Raw genomic sequence first — 21,404 nt, forward strand, 5'->3', positions numbered from 1 at the left:
ATAGACTGTTTTTATTTTTTGTCATTTACTCTCCTATTAACATGAAATATTGGAATAATTAAATATTTAATAATGTGTATTTAGGATAAATCACATTAACTATGAAATTAGCCTTAGCAAGACAAAGGAGTTGGCCATTTGAATCCTAAAATGTTTAAGTGTCATTTCCATCGTTCAATGAATGGTGGTTGATGCATGAAAATAACATTTTGGACATTGTTAGTAGGTTGTAAAGTATGTTTTAAGGTATTTCACTTTCTAAAAGGCTGCAGGGCCAAAAGTGGCCATAGTTATAGAAACATCCGTGCGTGTATGACTACATTAAATAAAAGATTGTGCCTCAGGTCTCCGGTGTATTCAAGTACAGCTAGAGGTCAGAAAGAAGATGATGAGAGAGCATGTGTGCATGTGAAAGTGCAAGGAGAGGAAAGAGAAGGACGGATAAACAATCTGGGGTGGCACTTTGGCAAGCGGCAATCACCCGGGTTTGACAGGGCAAGAGAACAGTAGCCGTGGCAAACGGTACATCACTGCATTGCGTCTCATCAAAGCTGACAGGAGCGGGGGAAGGGGAAGGGGAAAAAAAAGGAAAAGAAGAAGCCTGTCTATTACGTGCAAAGGCCCAAAGCTTCTCACCTTGTCGAGGGAGCCGTCTCTCTCTAGCTTTTCAAGTGCTGTGTAAAAGGCTCTCTTGTACGTCAAAATTCTTTGAAAAGCTGAGAAGTGACTTCTCGTCGACGTCCATACCCTATAGATGAAAGCCGAGCGGAGAGCTCAGGAAGGTTGATCTGGTCAAATATTATGACATCGAGGTTCAGATACAATCTCTGATGCCCCGCAATCTATTTTGAACCCCAGACAGCAGCTAATGACGGCAGCAGAGAGAACTCGCAGTCTCCTAGCTCGCTCTGCTTTTACAATGATCAAGAAGCGATTTGTTAGCTTAAAATTCTGAACTGGGAAATTGGACCCCTGGGATCCCAGAGCAAAGAGTGCAGTACAGGGAAGAGCCATATTTATGATGCACTATGTGTTACCGAGCCTGAACAAGGACAGAGCGGTAAGACAGTGAGTGATCCCGGTTAACGTTATCTTTTCACTTACACAACCGTCAATTTGATAAAACGCATTCCATTTGGTGTATGTGAGGATTTCCTGAGACTTTAGTGAATTTCCCACATGTAAAGACTGAAAAAGGAGCATGTGTCAACTCTCATGACGATGGTTCTAATGACAATTCTCTTGCCCGACCATCTGACTGCCTGGCAATGAAATCCGACAAAACCTGTGGTCAAGAGCCAAGAGTCTCTCTGTCTCTCTATCTCTCTCTCTCCCCTTTTGTCTAAAAACCAGTGGCTTTAGGCCCGGCCCTGTTTTAATGAGATTATCCAGAGCGAAGTGTCACTAAGTAGGATATAAAATGGAGGCCATTATCTGGCATTATTTCTGAGCAGCTTCGCCATCCATCTGCTTACCACCCACATAGTCACTACGGTGGGATTAGAACTCTTATTAGCAGGGGAGTGCTGCTTAAACACCTCTATGTCCTCTTTCTCTCTCCTCCTTTCTCTCTGGGCACTGTAAACAAAGAATAGCCCTTCTCATCCAGTGTTTCCAACTCTGGAATTTCCCTGAAATTGCAGTTTGACCTGATACATCTGCGTCAAACAGACCCATTGAAGCAATGATTTTAATGTAAGACTTCATTATTCATTTAATTTGTCCTATTAAATATTCAACAGTGGAGTAAAAAGAAAAAGCCATTTTTGTGATACAAGGTTGCTGGTTTTGGATGGACCTTCAAAATGCTGAATATTCTAAAATGACTTTGTTATTTAGATTTTTTTAATTAAAACTAAAATAATTCAATTTTTTATTTTATTTGTATTATTATTTAGTTGACATTTTAAAGATCGCATGGTGCTTGCCTCATTTTTAAAAATGTTTCTAAATATATTTCCATATATGCTATAAGCATATAAATATCTGAGTAAATCTTGTAATTAATTTGATTAACATTAATAGACAGCTGAGAAAAGTTAATGACTACTTCCGTTCCAACCAAAGTGGCTCCCATCCCAAAGTTTCCATTTTTAACCTATAATATCCAAGACATTGTGCCTCTTCTGCCTCTACTACACACAGTTCATTATGCAAATCAAATGCAATTTTTGTTTTGTTTTCCCCCTTATTATTACCTGTGATTTTGTCTCGAACCAGCTTGCAGGACTCAATCTCGCCAATGCTGCCAAAGAGGCTGCGGAACTCTTCCTGGGTCATGTTCTGGGGCAGGTAGTTGACGATGAGGTTGGTCTTGCTGTCGTCATTAGGGCCGCCGGTCTGCATGGGCGAGGGGCAACTACGGCTGTTGCTGGAGGGCCCGTTGGCCGTGCCAGAGTTTGGCCCATTCGTCACCTGAGGCTCCATGTTGCTGATTATCTGCAGACAAAAGAAGGTTTGAAGGATGTGGCATCTGAAACGTATGCAGTTTACTAATTCCTCAAAGAATATTATGATATTAAACCATAGAGAAAAAGCATATTTTAGCATTTACAAATCGGATTTACTATATATATATTGATTACTTTAAGAAAATCTGTGGAGTTACTGACATCCCAGATAAAGGGGTTTGGAATAATCTGGTGTATGTAGCTGCAACTGCAACTATTAACTGCAAAACCTCACAGACTGACTCTAAATAATACAATGCATGACACACTTACTGAAAAACTGTTTATGCATCTCTAGACTTTCACTAGCTTTCTTCCACTCTCCCTCCCCCTCGCTGTATTACTGATATTTTTGAGTTTGGCTGTGCGTTTTGATGGTTGGCTCAACCTGACAGGTTAACAATGTGAGCCCTTCAGTGTGGAACGACTGTCATGGCGAACATCGTTTGCCACTGGTTTAGCTGTGCGCTTTTAAGAGCAGGTGTTTGAAGAGAAGCTGGCTGGCCCTGGGGAAGAAGGAACAGAGGAGGCCCCAGTCTGTGCTGCTTTTCAGCCTCAAACTTTTTATTTCAAGATTGTTCCACACCGCAGTTAAATGTATTCACCCATTTGCATAAAGCATGTTTGTGTGTGAGCGCATGTGTGTTTAATTTTGTCACCCGACTCTATTTGAGGGGGCTGGGTGACATCTGGAATCGTGTCATATTCTAACTGTCACGAAGGTTGAAGATATGCGTGCGAGTGAGCGTGTGTAAGCGAGAGCAGATTAGGGGGTAAGTCTTAATGGTTGCAAAAGCAAAACTCCATGAGATTTTCTCAGGGGAACAAACAACAGCTACATCAGTCAGAGGAGCACGTTTATGACAGATTTTGCTTTAGCTTTTACACCTTTTATAACACTAGACTGACATTCTCCGACTGTCTGGACAGCCATGGCAAAGCCTAAAACCGTGTCCTAACCAGATGTGATGTGACAAAGTGACACTATATTTTGTCTGTCGCTTGGTTTTTATTTCTGCTGTGTCATTTCGAGTAGCCCAGAATGCGCTGAAATATTACTGGACCAAAGTTCTGCTCCTCATGTATATTAAACATAGAGGAGGAGAGACTAAAAATCATAAGAGGAATTTTAGAAAATACAGTCTGGTTGGAATCTTTGCAGATTCTTGTCATATCGAGTCTGATTAGGACACGGTGTATGCTGTGTGCTTTAGTGTCAGTCTTTTAGGAACATTCCATGAATGTTCTCAATGGTAGACAAAAGTCTTAGACCAAAAAGAGGATAGAAGAAGGAAAAACTAAACAAATAAGATTTAAAACAGCAAGCATGACCTGATTATAGCTTATTCGAAGCTGATTCTGTAAGTCAACCATGTTTAATATTCATTTTCTTTTCCTCTCTGATTGGATGTGGCATAATTCAGATCAAGATCTGCACTGAGAGAGTGAAGGAAAAGCGCTAATGTTTCCTGCTGATAGATTCAAGAGTGTAAAATAATAGAGATGAGGAGGAGAAAAAAAATGGATCTAAGCTGAAATTCAGCTGCACTTATTTTTAGCTCTTCAAAAAAATACACTGCATCTGCACTCTGAAGTTTGACTCTCCTTTATCAAAGTGGGAATATTTAGAAAGGTTAACAATTTTTCCCCATCTGACACCACGCTCGTTTTTGCACTTGGAGTATTTTTGAGAAACACGCAGGCACAGTAAAAAAGATGCTAAAACCAAAGCTATTTAGTTGTGTATGATAAGAAACGTACGATAAAAAATAGCTGCAGCATTTCTCAGTCTCCCTAAGTGATCTTTAAAGTCAATGTAATATCAAAATTGACCCTATTTACTTCCTTAATGCCTGTTTTGGGTCTTTATGAATTATTCATTGGGCAAGTTATTCCCAATTTTAAAAAAAGTCTTAAAATGTAATAACTGGCTCTTCCTCTGAAATGACTTTCCTTTTACAATGGCATCACTTATGCTGCATGACTTATAGAACAATGTTAACCAATAGCCAATAGCAACTATATAAAAGGAAAAAAGTGTGCGTATATATATATATATATATATATACACACACACACACACATATATATATATATTTATTACACGGCTCTGTGAAATACTTGATTCTGATCAAGATTCTGGTTCTGGTCAATCGTGGCATCCAGTAAGAAGTCAGTGCTTTACGCTTGCTACGTATTGCTACATATATACTGTACATTTAATAAATATCATGTTTCACTTTATTACATTATTACAAAAAAGACAGATTCCCCTTTTTTGGATCAATTGCTGTGCCTCTGTTTTTAGTCTTTGTAGACGTTCACATTTTTCCGACGTGACAAATAGAAAAAAAGCTGCCTGCAGCCCATAGGAGGCTCATCTGCAAAGCTCCCAGGATATGCATGTAAATGGATCCTGTTCCGCACTTCTCTGCAGAAAAGGGGGGTGGAGCGACACAAAGGGACAAAATAGCCATCGCCACAGCAGGTTTTGATTGATGTGTGTGTGAACATGTTTAATTCTGTGTGTTTTCATCTGTGTGCATGTGTGAGGGGAAACATATTAAGTCTGTCTGCAGCTCCTGCGGTGCACTGTTCTTTCAGGGGAAAAAGAAATGCTCATACCTCATGGGATAAGAGCTTTGAATATTCCAGAGAAGGAACCGATAGAAGTGGACACCTTTCATTCTGGTTCCAAGGACCTGTTGTGTCTCGATGGCCAATTAAAATCCTTTCTTTCCTTTGTGATCCTTTCACTAGCACTCATATGCTGCCTTATTATTTTCCTGTAGTTGAACTACCTCGTTGTCATACTGAGAAGGATAATTGTTCTTGTACATACTCACTATTGCTGGACATTTGCCCCAGCAGCTGACAGGGGTCAGTGTGGTGACTTTCCTTTAACTACTTTCCCTGAGTAGTTAAGATTAGATTGAAAGGCAAAAATGGCAATCATAGTAAATAGATTTTCCTGTAAAGATTTTTATTTTAGTGATTCTTTCTGCAGGTTGTGGTCAGTAGGTGGCGACAACTGTCTTTATGTGTGATTCACTGAGTTATTTAGCCAATTGATTCATTAAAAAATGCTGAATCATTCAGGAATGAAACATTGGCCTGTATGAGTAAGTCATTGAATCGTTCACTTAAAGGTATAGTGGAAGATTTTCCCGAATTTTAGAAAAGAACCGCCCTCTCCACTTTTTGAAAAAATGCACATGCGCAACACTCTACCTGCCACGCCTATTAAACGTGTGCACGAGAGAGCATGCACGAGCCTAGTTCTCCTCGTGCACGCTCTGTTTACAAGTTGCTGTCGGCATGGCTCATACAAGCCTACTTTCCAAAAGAAGATTTGCACTTTTTCCACTATGTCAGACTCGCCACCGGACAAATTGAGATGTTTACCGTGTCTGCGCGGTGCGTGACTTGTGCCAGGGCTAGCATCGCTAATCATAGCTTACACTAACTTTTACTAGCAGTGATTTTAAATGGATTTCTCCAAATAGCACGCCAAACTTTACCTGTCGAGTAGAAACTTCGCGACTGAGGCATCAGTGGGAAGCCCAACCTGTGCTTTTAGCGCACGCCAGCGTGTGAAATATTCTCCCCAAAACACTCTGGTCTTGTTTCTTTCTTCAGAGGCCTTTCTATTCTTGTCATACAATTCGTAGACACTTTTTCTCTTGCGACCCTCAGACATTTTGAAAAAACCCGGTGAGAACGGCGAGCTTCAATGAATAGCTGAAATCGTAGCTAACCACCATAGACAGTATATAAACGGCTCACCACACATATACACCTGAAAGTGCGCGTGCACATGCGCAGAAAGCGAAAACTACCTAGGGACGAGCACGTACGGCGGCCTTACGTAAACATATCACCAGAATGATTGACAACTAGGAGGACCAATAGTCTTGATGATCCACCCGGAAAAAGAAAATCCTCCACTATACCTTTAAGTGATTTGTTCAAAACAATAATTAGGCTAGGAACTATATTGAAATATATTACATATATTGAAATTGGCTACTATATATATATATATATATATAATACAGACTTTTTAATATAAAATAATATATATGTATAGTATATATGTAGAGAATATAGTCTGTGGAAACTTTGCTATATTGTGTATCTGAGATAAAATACACAATATAGCAAAGGTTTCAAGGGCTATATATATTTAATGTTTTATTAACCAAATTCATTAATAATTTTTCTTTCTGTAGAAGATATAGTCTGTGAAACCCTTGCTATATTATGCATTTTATCTCAGATGGTATGCTTTATTGACCAATCAGCATGACTTGAACTATCCGTTTTACAAAATCTATTTGGATACTTTTTGTGTGATGTAGAATAGCTTTTGGGCCTGTCAGCAAACTTGAACATGTAAAAGGGCAGAAAGGTAGTCTGCTTCCCCCAACTCGCTCTTTTTGTTGCTGTTTTACAGAAAGGTTTGGCTAGTTATATTGGGCCATTTAGTATGGGGATCATGTGCTAACTGAGCAACTGCCATTGATATTTGATGATATTGATGGGAATGCTTACGAATAGCTTTGTCCAGGTTTTGCCGAGTATAGGGCTGTCACAGAGAAAGATATGATTTCTCAGGATATCTATTTCAGCGATATCTGTCAAGAAGTAGGGAAATTTAATGAGTGGCATACATAAATTGTGCTTACAGCTCCTTTAACTGAACAGTACAGTATAAACTATTGTGGTTTGGATGCTAGCTAAGGCAGAGCCTAGCTGGCTCTCTCTGTTTGTGCTTTAGCTGAAGAAGGCAGGGAGACAGTTAGACAGACAGACAGGCAAGGCAAGCAGACAGGCAGACATGCTAAGCCATCACAAAGGCCTTGGTGTCAGCCGGGGGACAGACATCATCTTCCCTTTGATCCAACTTAACAGTAGCCCCAGATTACATTCCTTTATTTTTTCAAACGCAATGGCAGATATGCCGACTGTTTCTGAACGCTGCTCGGCCCGGCTCAGGCTACGAGCGCATGCGTCTGTGTGTGTGTGTATGCGGGAAGGAAGAGGCTCTGCCACTCTGTCTTACATAAGTGCCTTAGAGGATGTCAGGACAGGGATAAAAATACAGGTTCAACCAGTCCAATGTCCCTGAGTCACGCAGAGCCAGAGGTGTGTGTGTGTGTGTGTGTTCACAGCACTGCAGATAGATGCATTTCGGTGTGTGTTCTGATACCTGCCATTTCAACATGGCACTTTAATGGCCTTATAGATGATAAAATGTCAGGGTTCTATTCTGATGTGTGTTTTTACTGGTAATGCTCTCCAGTTATTACCAGAGCCTCCTGATGCTAGTGCTCCCTCCTATAGATGTCGGCTCTTATTTATGTGGATCTGTGACAGCTAAATCTAGGAGAAAACAACACTGGGAATCATTTTCAGGTGAAATCCAAGGTGAAATAAAGGGAAGAAGTTGATTTTTTTTTTTTTTTTTTTTTTTGCGAATGCAATACAAACCAAAATGCAAAATCAATCTTTTCTTTACATTCTAAAGTGATTCCTTATGCATTTATGTACTTTTTGTACTTGCACAAGACACTGGAAGGTTGCATACATTATACATATTGACAATACAACATCCATCCAAAACATATTATCCAGTAACATCCCTAATAACAATTACAGTAATAATACTACTAATAAGTTTTATTTAAAATGTATCATTAGGACTGTTTTGCTCTTCCCCTGCACACACCCTCCCTCTCATAGCACAATTTCATAGTAGCAATACGTCTATTAATGGGGTAAAAATGGCAGTTAGTGGGCAGCAGTCTCCTTACCATCTTTGGCTGTGTCAGCAGTCCCTTCTCAGCCCAGCCCTGGAGCTGCGGCAGGTCTGCCTGACGCCACTGAGTCTCTGTCGATCCCTACGGGAGGGGGGCAGGGTCAATATTCAAACATGCCCATTTTCTCCATACCAAACAAACACTCCTGACGGTCTCCAGGCACACTAAAACACACAGGTGGCTTTGATTTGGACTCGAAAGACACAATCGTTTGAATTTAGTTGGGTTTTATATATAGTATAATGGAAACGGGTGCTATAAATGCATGCAGAGAACGGGTGATATATAGAATAGCATATTTGCTGATGAAACGGAAGTATTTTTTCACACTCCAGGCCATAGACAAATTTGTGTAGGATATAGAAACTGCAAGTTGTGAAAAACAGCAAGCCTCCTACTGTAGATTTAATATCATGGGCTTTCCGACAAATCCAGCCTCGTAAACAAGACCTTAGAGGACCAATACCGAGGCTGCCGCAATCACAGCTTGAGCCGTGGCACTAACAGGGAAAACAGCCAATTTAGGAAAAGAGGGAGACACTGAGCGTGACCTTTCTGTTGGATGGATGGAATAGAGGAGGAGTGTAATAGGAGGCATCCAGCACTACATGATGGAGGAGACACTTCTGCATCGGAAGGGATGGGGGGGAGGGGCTTGGCGTCCTCTGCAGATCTTTAAAACGTTCGTGTAAGCGTCCAGGTGTCGGGATCTACAGAAAAATTAACTGTCAGCGGAGGAGGGAGAGGAGAGAGGGACAGGGTGGGCAGGTGGATGGCTGACAGCTCTCGGTGTAGTGTTATCTGGGGCATGGGTCTGTAATTTAAAAAAGAGCCTCATGGGAATCTTTTTTAATCTCATGTGCCACCTTGGTTTTAGTTTTAGTGAGGACCGCAGGGTGTAACAAAACACTTTTATTGTTCTAGTGATGAAACAAAAGTGTACATTCAGCTTTAAATGTGATGTATATATATTTGTTCTCTGATGAAACAACATATCTGCATGAACCAATCCAGAACATTAGATCCACATGCTGAATCATTCAAAAACAATAAGAAGCGGGATGACACAGCCAAATGATGCATCAGAACTTTGGTGCATCATTCACAGTAAGGTTTAAAAAGCTCTCGCTGTTACTCTGGTTACAGAGGACAGATCAATGTCCACGGGCGACAGAAGGGAGAGGACAGACTATAAATGAATTTCATCTTCTGTTTTCACTGACCTTTTCTCAAAGCTCACAGGAATCAAACATGGAATACGTAACAATGGAGAAATAGCTTTTTGTTCTCTTTCTCTCAGTCTTATTATCTCTCTCTACATTCTTTTTGTTGAAAAAATAAAAGTACTCAAACTGCTGTTGTTCATATCAATTAAACAATGTCAACAAACATGTAAATTAAATTAATGTTTGTTTCTATAAATCATTTATCAGATATGCCAGAAACGATTAGCCACAGTTTGCAGGGTGAGGTAAGTTATCTGAAGGCTTTTCTTTGAATATATTTACTTAATTACATTAACTTATTGACTCTCTCTCTTTCTCTTTCTCTAGATGCTCTAAATGTAGATGCTCAAAAATATGCTGATGATAAAGAATCACTGATAATCTGTATTTTTATTATTATTATTAAATACCTACCAATATTAAATACCCCATGAAATCCAACTAAGAATTTTGTGGCTTTAGTCCATGTAATGTTAGCTTTGAGGCCATGTATATGCTAATGTTCACCTAAACATTGACAAAATGACTTTTAGCAGATACTGTATATGCATTTAGAAATGTCTTTCTCTTCATGGAAAAAGGACAGAGAATGTTGATGATATAAAATATTTTAAAACATCCCTGTTTTCTGTTTATGTTAACACCTGACAGAAAACTGCAGTTGTCTAGCGACTTCATGTTTTTTTTTAACTTAAGTTAATTGCATCTCATATTAGCTTAGCTTAACTTCACCATTACCTTAACCACAGTAGCCACAGCACAAAAACCAATAACACAGAGATGTCACCTCACCCTCTGCGATCAAAAAAATCTCCCACGCTTTTCTTTTCTGCTCGCATGATGGTCAATAAATCAGCCACTTCATCCATGTCAGAACATTCTCGGTCAAACAACCAATACTTAACCCCAAACATGAACCTCACTGGACTTATCTCACTGAAGCATCTCACACAAAAATTTCCATGCACCTACAGCCCATATCACACAACCTAGTGCCGGATAATTGACATTACAGAGGCTCTTTTAAAACAGAGAGCCTGCCATAAAATGGAGGTCACCCTCAGTAGCTATATATATATATATATGAATGTATGATCTTGCTGTTTGTGCCACACGCACTTATGGGGTTCAAAGCTATCTAAGGGAGAATTTCATCTTGAAATGTTCTTTCTTGCATTGTAATTTCTGTTTACTCACAACACTCAGGAACATGTAGCCGGGGGAACAACCTTTTCCTTCATTCATTTTTTTGAGCTCCTTTAAAACATAGCAGGAGTGTGGTAAGTAGCCCTAGACTAAATCCCTTAAAATAATTCTCAGTTTGAGAAATAAACAAATTTGTATTTAACAGAGTCTCCGGACGGAGGGTACAAGTCTCCTTAATGTTCACAGAGGTTGCTGCACTTGCCCGAGACTCCAACCCTCCTGTGCACTGAACTGCTGGAGGGGATGTGAGCTGTCAGAACCCATTCAGGTACGCAGCTTCATACATTTCTTGTATCTTAACGTCAGGTCAGTAAAGTTCTCTGTGTGTATTGATTTTTATTTTTCTCTCCCTGTGTTTTGCGTGGGCTCCCCTCCTCAGTGGGACACCTCCTCCAGAGCCCTCGGGTCAGACTGCCACTCCGGCAGATCAATCAGGGCAGTAATGTGGGACGGCATGCGCCAAGACTGCTCCGCTCTGTCACCATCGATCCGCATCTACTTTACCAAATGGATTTTTTCTTCTCCGCCCTCCCTTCCTCCTCTCATTGAGTACCTCTCTCTCCCTATTATTCTTCCTCTGAGGGACTTCGAATAATAAATGCCTCAGTATAAAAGCAATTTTTCATTTAACTTTTGTTTGACACATTTTCCTCTTCCCTCTCTAGATGAAGTCCGGTTTTATGTTACGCCGGATCAATAGAAGCTTCTAAGAAGGTTCTCCCATAATTTCTCTGGCTCTCTCCCCTGGGTGATGGTGATGGGCCTGGTTGAGCCAGGACGTTAGTGGAAAGCTGAGGACCACACCCTGATCACATTACCCCATCATTAGAGCGAGCCTCATTTGATCAGTAATGAAGGCTGCTGTTCATTTGGCCCATGCCTCGTGTTCTTTCTTAGCGTCTGTTTCTGAGAGATGGGTTCCATGCTCTTATCTAAGAGTCCAATGAATATCTCAGCGGAATTACTCTGACCTTTTGATTTGCTTCCTGGGGTGATTCAGGGTGACTATATAATGACAGGTCTGTAGAGTAGTAGGTGAGGTTGAATACAGGCCACTGCAGAAACATAAACACCTGAATGCTGAAAGCCGGGATTGCATCTTTTTTTCCCCAATTAAAAAAAAACTACCTAGCTTTTTTTTGTTTGTTAAAATTGAAATCATTCAAGCAAAAAAAAAAAAAAAAAAATCTCATTTAAATGCCTGGATGATGGAGAGATGATTGATTGTCTGAGGGTTTAATTGCTTGAAACCATTATCAGAGATTTAAAAAAATGAAAAATACATGAATACAGATTGACACATCAAAACCTTGAAATAAGGGAAATAAGGTACAAAATCTTGGTTCTTAGATTCTTCTAGAAATCAAACTGTTCATCGAACATGTAAATTTCATGTAAAAATCTTGTAAGAAAAGAAAGGAAGGAAAAGTAGAAGATGAAAGGACTGGAAGGATGATATGAGGAAAACATGTGAGGGTGCGTCGTGCGTGTGGGGGACGGCAGCATCAGTGACACGTGTTTTTCCTTTGAGCTACGGGTCTGGTGAAACACCTGCGTCTCTCCCAACCCACTCTCTCCAAATCTCACAATGTTGACCTCATCAGCTGACCCCACTCTCTTTCTCTCTATCCACCGTCGCTCCTTTGCAGTTTCTCTCTCTCTCTCTCTCTCTCTCTCTCTGGATGAATGGCTGTATTTTCTCTCAGTGCGTGGGATCTCCTTGGCCTTAAATTAACCTCTCTTGCAGATCTTCTGTGGAAACGAATTAGCGCCCAACGTGACAGTGCGGCTAATGTGTTGGTGAGGGTTCAGCAAAGTTTTCAAATAAAAAAGGCAAAAAATTCTTCAATGCTGTGCTGATGAACTGCAATGCAAAAATGAATGTTTTCGTTAAGTTACAAAACTGCGGTGCATGCTGATGAAGATTAAAAACAAACAAATAAAACCCAGCCATGATCATGCAAAAAAATAAAAATCATACAGAGCTGGATTTCTCGACTGCATGTGCGCTTTTTTCACAATCCACTATCTAGTCCATGCTGCCATGGGGCCACTGGCTCTGTTAGCCGCTGGTAGCGGCCCAGCTCGCTGCTAAGGCGAGCAGAAAATTGGTGAGCATCTTGATTCAGGGATGACACTTAAATTTGTGTGGCTCCAGTGACCAGTTCTATCCTCAGGCTCCGGATGGAAATATGAGAGAGTTTGGCCCTCTGCCTGCTCCGGCAGGACTCACGTCCTTCAGGCAGTATGGGGCAAGTAGCCTGCTGGGCCTGGCTTTGCGCACACACACATACACACCCAGTGGCACGCCACTGACATGGTCCAGCCCCTGGCCATCTCTGTGATATCTCCCATGGACATGAGCATTGCTTGTGACGCGGAGAGGCCTTCGCTATCAGACACGAGGCTCTTGTGTAATATCAAAGCAGATTTAATGGGTGAGTATTTGGTGGATGTGTCTTTAAAATCACTCAAATCTGTATTATGAAACTCACTTTATGTGCAGGGTAATGATCAAAGCGAGACTGGGGACTTCTTTGGGTGTGTGCACGTGTCCTTGACTGTCAACTAGCCTCAGACCACGAGTTGATTGTCAGTGACAGGCTCAGAGATACACTGCCCACCCCCACATGCTCTTTCTCGTTCACACACCCTTCCGCTTGCTCTATCTAACCCTACACATATTGCCTCCCATTTTAATGACTTCTACTTTAGAATAAAGGTGGTCTTACCATGTCTGGTAAGTGGGCGGTATGATTAACGTATTATATCAAGGTATAAATGATTGTCATGTAATGGTAAATAGCATGTAATGGTATAACAATATATCACACAGAATATGTATTGTCAAATGCCCACAAATGTATATAAAATTACATGAATTAATTTAATCATATATTATTCCATTTGATATAATGATGGATAGTTTTAATATGCTATATGTCATAAAAAATCTTGAATAAAATCACGCATAGCTTCAGTTCTGACAGGTCACGTCAGTCAAGCTCGCATCAGCTGACTCATCTGATCCATGTCTACCTATAGGAATACGACGCCTATCACAGCATCTCTGTATAAGGTACCATTCAGTATTATATGCAACGTTTTCGCGTTGTTCATGAGCTAATTAATTACCCTCCTTCATCCCCAGCTTCTCCTCTCGTCCACAGTCAGGACTTGACCTTCTGATATTCCTCTTCGAACCAGACTGTCACTTATCTTGATTTATGTTGTTACATTAATTTATTATCATTAAGAACGTTAATGACATCTGTAAAACATTTATGTTGGTATTGTTCTGTTTATAATAAGGGGGTTCCCTGCTCTTATCCATCCATGCTATAGGCTGGATGGATGGGTGGGGAGTTCTTGCCCATAACAGAACCATACCCCCAATTATATAATATATTATAATATTTATAATTTCCTGCAAAACTTTGTTGTGATATATACTGGTCAACAGCAGCATGCCTTCACTGGATGAGATGCGCCAAAACTAAATTGCTTCCATTACACTCAACAACGACATCCACACAAGAAACAATCACCCGCAAGACACTTTGCAGAGTAGACTATAGAATTCTTCTTTTTAAATCAAACCCTAGATATACCACAGTATAATATCTACCGGCTGAAACATTTGTACTATCACATAAAATATATATATCTTACCACCCAGCCCTACACTATACTATGCACATGCAGTCTTTTCTCAGATGTCTCCTCTGTCAAGGTTGTGTGCATTTGTGTCCTGTCTCTCTAGTTGTGCAAGTGTCTATGTGGTTTCCTTTTACTCTGTGCATGCAGTATGCAGGCTGTGTCAGCTCCAGGTGGGGTGTTGACATGGCTGTAGGTAGCTGGCAGGTGGCAGAACAGTGCCGCACCTGCGCCGTGCACAGCCTCATTCCTCCATGCCCTGGAAACTATGCATACTGTGCACTCCTGAACCTCTCCGGCTAACAAGCTGCTTTACCAACTACAAATCACATTGAGACTATATAGATGAGTTTTAAAGCTGCGCTTGGGAGCCCTTGGTGAGTATTGCAGTGAGTGTGGAGAGCTGGTAAAATGAGGATGAATGTGTTTTGTTATGCAGAGTGTGAAACCCAGCTAAAGACCTTGCACCATATATTTGTCTTTTAATTATTTCCTCTGTTTAAGCTTGTCATGCAATGTTTGCTCATTATAGAGAAACATTAAAAGCTTTGCAAATAGCCTGAAAGTAGATGTGTGTGTTTGTGTGTGAGGGGAGCGAAAGGAAAGGAAGACAGTGTTCGTAAGGCAGCTAACTGCATCTCAAGTTCCTGAGAGGATGAGGTGGGCTTCTGAACACACATCAACTGAGCTTTCCTTTTCTCTCTCTTTTTTTACTCTAACAAACCACACACATGAGCTCTGGTTAATCCAATCTCAGCCTCCTCATCTTCCTGCAGCCTCTTTCTCAAAGTCCCTTTCTCCACACTCTCTCTTTTCCAAAACATCATCTCTTATTTGCACATTTCCTTTCCAACACACAATTCCTCCATTATTCTCTCTTCTCATTCTCATGTGGTCTTTTGTTTTCCCTTACCTTCTACATGTTTTTAACCATTCTTCTTCACTAGTATTGGACTTCTCCTTGCACCAACAAACACCTGATTTCTGACTTTTTTTGTTTCTACAGGGAAGAACTACAGTCCGGAAGAACTACAGGGATACAAAATCCAATCCTATAAATGGGAAGCGTGATGACTGTTCCAGTATATTAACCAATATTTTAAAATACACCAATATTCTAATTCTGGCTGATACAACAAGCTGATAAGTATTTTTATGTTATAGCTGATAACCGAAAAATGTCCAGAATAAAACTGTATACTATTTTGTCTAAAATAAATAAATAAATAAAAACACTAAAAACGAATTAACTTAACCATTTTAAATGCTACAAGTGAAATAGGCATCACAACATTATAATGTCCAGTATAAAAAATGGGTATTCATTTAGATTTACTAAGATTTACATTCAGAAGTGTTATTAAATTAGTTTTGATTAAATTACAAGTATTAGATGAGGGAAAGTAATCAATGTAAAAATAGGACAAATGAGCATGCACAAATAAATATGCAATATTGACTGATACATATTAATATCATCTAAACAGATAACCGATCTGAAAAAAATAAATATTGGTTGATATTGAAGGCATATATTATTTAATTCAGAATAAAATAGTAAATAATTTTTTTTACTGTACATTATGATGTTTTGATGAATTTTAAGCATTTAAAATGTTAGATGGAGCTTTATTGTAAGTGCGGCTGTTCTAAAAAAACAGACCGTATATATTTATATTCATGGGCATTGCATTACATTTCTTCCCGGCCAAATAAATTATAGTTATATTGGCCAAAATATCTGTACCAATACATTTATATCTTTAACCCTACAAAATCACATCTGGTGGAGAAACATCTCTATGCATGAAGTCAGTTTGGTTATTGATTAAGTTTGATCTCATAAAAGAAAGTAGCTGCAAGACAGAGCAGTAACCCCACAGCATCTGCTTTAATAAGAGAACGCCGAGGTAATTGATGGAAGATTGACTGAATTACTAACTAACACAGGCAGCTAATAAATAGCACCATCTCAATATGAGAGACAACGAGGTGAATGAAATTCAATCTGTTAACCTCTTCATACATGTCAAGGCTATAATGTAGTCATATATAGGCTCCAAAATGCAGATTAATGAGTGTAATTTACAAGAGGGCATTTCTTCCCCTTGCTCTTCTGCAACTATAGCGAAGTCATAGAATTTACTGTCGTCTTGTTTTACAAAACAGCAATGACCTAAACACTGTGTCAACATATCTCCAGGATGTCCTTTTTTCTTTGGAGGTGGGGATATAAAGAATGGCATTATGAGGGAGAGGGCGACCTAATGTGTTCCATTGCAGCTGGTTAGATAAAACCTCTGCAGAATATCAACGAAAGCAGCAAATGTGGCATGCATTCAAAAGAGCAGATTAATCTTCCAATGCCGGGGTACACTGTAATTGAAAATGCCTACAGGGGACCATCTATGCTCATATATAATGTGCTAGAAAATATAGGGTTATCCTCATAAAATCCATCAGAATCAGAGTTCAGAGATGATTGTGCGAATACTGTTTCTTTTTTTTCTTTTTTTGCATTCTGGTTTGTGCTTGGAATATTAACCAGTGTTTGTCTGATGTGCTTTTACTAACCATGGTTTCCTGATTGCAGGTTGATGGAGACCTAATGGAATAAATGCCTGGCTTCTGGGAAGAAAAAAAAAGGCAGGGTGTGTTTAAGGAAAGACATTTGCTCCCGGACAAGACAGCAACTTCTGCTAAAGGTCTGCTCTCACCTCTAATCAACCTAACTCCTCTTGACAGCGAGATAACAATATCCACAACCCCAGCGGATCTACAGGGGCAAGATTTCACGCGAAGCAATTCCTTTGTGAAATGCCAATGGCTGTATCTATGGTTACTGTTGTGGGGAAGATGCGGGCAACCCTATTTGCCCTTTCTCAGCCGGGGTTTGTTGCGGGAGCTACTGGACCTCATACACTCCGTAACCCCTTACTGCTGTGACCTTTGACCTCTGGGCGCTGATATTCGGAGAGCGGAACTATCTTTGACATTTATATCCATGTTCCCTTTCTCATCTCATTTGTTCTCCTCCCCTTTTCACCCATGGGAAACATGCACAAATAAAATCTCTCCTCGAGTGTGCTCTTTTGAATGCCATACCAGACATCATTATGCAGTTTTTTAATATGCATCAGTCGTTTTGTCAAATGCATTGTAAAGGTTTTAGAGGTTTCAAATTTCGTGTGATTGTGTGAGGCGAGCCGTTGCAATGTGAATGACCTTGAGATGTCCTTTAGCCTCACAGGAGGGAGGTCAGTTAATTGGCTAATGGGCAGGAGAGAAAAAGCGACTACGTTTGCAATAGTGGGAGCAAAGACTCGTCTGCTGCTGCTGTCTTTTCCTGGGGTGCAAAATGTAGATCAGAGAAATGTGCAGTTTGTGCACAGTCTCGAGAGAGCCTGCCACTCAAATCCGAACGTCTGTATGAATACCAAAACACACAGGCAGAGAGAGAGAGAGAGAGAGAGAGAGAGAGAGAGAGAAAGAGAGAGGGAGGGAGGGGGAGAGAGGAGAAGGAATGAAACAAAGAAAGTGGGATGGAGGAAGAGGGAGGTCGGAAGCTAGAATGATAGGGGATGAGAGCCAGCTTGAAAGAAATGGGTGGTAATGCGCTTCTTTTACCTTTCTCTGTTTTATGTTGTGATCAACTCTGACCAACAATCAATGTTTGTGATGGAGCCTTTGCAGAGCATATTATTTTTTATTTATATATAGCCTATGCAATGTGTATCTGGAGAGGCAACTGTCGGTTTGCCAGAACGAGCGGTGTGTTGTGTTGGTAAGCAGGTTGTGTGTGGTGTGTATATTCGGCTGATTATCGTCTGTCTGTGCGTGGCACTTTGAATTTGCGCCAGAGGAATTATTACGCTTGCGGTTGTGAAGCCTGCTCACTCCCTCTCTCCTTCTTGCTCTCTCCTCAGCTTTTCCTTTGCAAGGAAAATGAGGATGAATCAAACTGAGAAATCACTGTGGATGCCTATTAAAATTTAAACCTGAACGTTTTGTTGTTATTCATGTATATTTAGCTTTGACATAATAAAAGGCCTCTCTGCGAAAGCATATTATTAAGATTATATTAGATTATTATTCATAGCACACTGTTTAATCAAACCTGAACCTTATTAATGCATTAGGTGAAATCTTTTTTACATAAGGGCATACAATTTTTTGTAAGGTGTTGCTCTATCAAATGTCAAAAAGTTTCAACTTTTTCGAAGATGTTTCTCCTGAAGATTATTTAGAAAAATAAATAGACAAAAATGATTGATATCCAGTAAGCCTATAGAGCAATGAAGTTAATGTTAATAATATAGCACCAATCATTTAATCTTGGAATAATTTGATCAGTTTAAGCGTTCTGACTTTTGATTGCACACTTTGATATCTTGGCACAACGTGTGACATTCTGTCTTTTGAAATGCAGAGTTTTCCCCGCCGTCAAGGGGAAACAACTGAGATGTTAAAGAGATCTCATTTGCGATATCTCTTTCATATGGGCAGATTTTATAAGAGCATTTCACTGAACTGGTCAATATTAATTCAAGCTCAAATTTACATGCACAGTTTCCAAGGTTTTCTTCATAGCTTTGCTCAATTCTCATTTAAACACTAAGGGTAAAACTCTCCCAGAAGTGATCACAAATATGGAATGTGATGAAAGCTCACATTAGCTACTGAAATCTTCACTGAGTTATTTAAGTCTGAATACGAGACTTGTCTAATAAGCGCATTCTGACTTCACCTGTCAGTGTGCTCTATCCTCCCTAGAGCTGGATGTTCAGTTACCTCAGTAACTCTCAAGGCATTTTCTCTAATCAGTTGGCAGAGTGAGACTCATTCAGTAATTACATTCAGAGGTTACATTTGTGTTCTAAATCTGTCAGAGCTGTTGAAAACGATTAAGTATTAGGATACTTTTTCAAATCGGAATGAAGAGCATGGCAAATAGATTACAGAGGGTTGTTTGCTCTTTTAACGATGCCATGTCGGAATAGCAGTGAGAACATAAAGACTTAAAAATGGCAGCATGGATTCTAATTATAAAACTATACAGCAAAGACTACACTTAATGTTATTTAGAAGATATATAAAAGACTCTGGGCTATTCTGTTGTCCTTTAGTCTTAAATGTAGTGTGCTAAATCCAGTGGATGAGAAATTAATTCTGTTTTGTGTGGTCGTTCTTTCTATGACTGAGAAAGGATATCATAGTATCCCATCCTGTATCTAAGGTTATCTGATCTAATGTCAGTCAATTGTTGTGTCTTTATGAGCAGAGTCAATTTACTGTTATAATAATAATTTAATCATCTGGCACATCCTCTGATTCCTATAAAGACATATTAAATATTAAATAAACAATATTTCTTGGGCCAAATTGTCTTTTTTTGTGGAGAATTTCTTGCATTAAAAAACTGAGAAGCTATCCAATCCAATTTAGTTCAAGATAAATATCTTCTAACCTAGACAAAAAGTTCCAATAACAGAATGAAAGTCTTTTTCTACAGAAAAGCAATACTGAAAGTGCTATGTGCCTGAAATTTTTAAACTGAAACTTGCACAATGAACCATGTTTTAAACTCGCTCAGGTGGAAGCTCTACGGCGCCACCATCTGAGGGCTTGTTGCAAAAGCACGCCAAGGCAGTCAGTTAGATGGATGCTGCTGTTCTCCTTCACCGAGAACCGTGAGGGATGGATGCAGTGGTGTCACATGCATCCCCGGGTCTTAGCGGCCAGAGGGGGGCAACCTGAGCCTCTCTAACTCTCAGAAAAATCAAGTGGCCCACTTTGACACTCAGCTGTCATCTGTAGTCACTCTGTGTGCAGAGGGGTGCAAACTCTTCCACCCAGCCATCACACATCCTGGGGCACTTTTCCCACCCCTGCTGCCCAGATTTCAGCATCTCGGCAGCCTGTCTCCTATTTTTCTCTCTCTCTCTCTCTTTCTCTCTCTCAGTTGTCCACCTGCGCCCTCATCCACCCCTTTTTAATATTCAGTCCAGCTTTAGCCTTATTAGCATTGATATGCAACCTTGGAGTCGGACAACAAAGGAGAAAGCCCTAAAGCAGAGTAGTAAGGCTGCTTGGAGGAGGAAGTGAAATTATGAGGAAGGATAGAGATGAAGAGGAGGTATGGGTGGATAGGGTGTGAGGTGAAAGAAGAGGAGAGTCTGTTTCTACGTGGCTATAGTTCTGTGTAATGGCCGATAGTAGCGCATGTAGCAGGGACGTCAGCACTGCGGAGGAGGAGGAGAAACGTATAGGCCTATGTGGAAGCTCTTTCCCCTTAACTTCCTCCCTCCCACACCTTATTTCCTCTCTCACTATAAGCATCGTGGACAAGCCCCCTCACTGCCCTAATGTTTTTCTGCCTTACACAAACTGTGTTTCGCACAAAAGAAAGGGAGGCAAACAGGGATTCACTGTTGGGAATCACTCTCTTTTCAATTAGCATTTTGATTGCATGTTAAAGCCCACACAGAAACAGTCAAACATTTGCCTGAAAAATGAATAATGCTGCCCACATTTGAATCTGAATGCCGCGCCGCTCAGATGAGGAATTTGACAGTCACTGCAAGTTAGTAAATACATACATCTGTGCTGTCTTGGCCGTTCGAAACGGTGCAATTGTGATGTCTTCCACCTTTAAATGATGTGCTAACGCAGGCCTAGGATTTCTCTTACCCTGCTCCGTCTGTAAGCTTCGCTACTTGCCTCTATTTCTCTCTCTCTTCCGTTTCTCTCTCGGGGAGAGTTGGTTCCTGGCAGGCACAGTCTCCCACTAGCCTGGTGACAGCCGGGGGAGGCAGTCTCTGAGCCCTTAGTCAACAATGGACACATACACTCACACAACACACACACAGTGCAGCATGTTTAGTGCAGCCTGCCCTACCTCTATCAGAGAAGATGGGCAGTGATCTCCAGACGTGCTTGAACACTAACTACACTATGCACGGAAACACACCTTCGCACACTGCCTGATAGATTATAATGCACACGTACACACACACACACGAGGTCACTCCCACTCATTCTCA

At 40.4% G+C, this 21,404-nt stretch overlaps 1 protein-coding gene across 7 annotated transcripts in view; it reads right to left on the reverse strand.

The window, feature by feature from the left end:
* elavl4 (ELAV like neuron-specific RNA binding protein 4) overlaps window positions 1-21,404 on the reverse strand; it is a 76,538-nt gene that overhangs the window by 37,058 nt on the left and 18,076 nt on the right. For 5 of the 7 annotated variants that reach the window (XM_084389914.1, XM_084389913.1, XM_084389916.1 and 2 more), the window contains 2 exons: window positions 8,267-8,353; window positions 2,199-2,439 (listed from right to left, as the gene is read on the reverse strand). In XM_084389914.1, coding sequence (XP_084246040.1) covers window positions 2,199-2,439; window positions 8,267-8,353 — 328 coding nt within the window. Of the gene's footprint in view, window positions 1-2,198; window positions 2,440-8,266; window positions 8,354-16,935; window positions 16,990-21,404 lie in introns of all 7 variants that reach the window. The other 2 variants (XM_084389917.1, XM_084389915.1) reach the window with 1 other exon arrangement.

This window comes from Rutilus rutilus (assembly GCF_951802725.1).
Source record: "Rutilus rutilus genome assembly, chromosome: 19".
NCBI lineage: Eukaryota > Metazoa > Chordata > Actinopteri > Cypriniformes > Leuciscidae > Rutilus > Rutilus rutilus.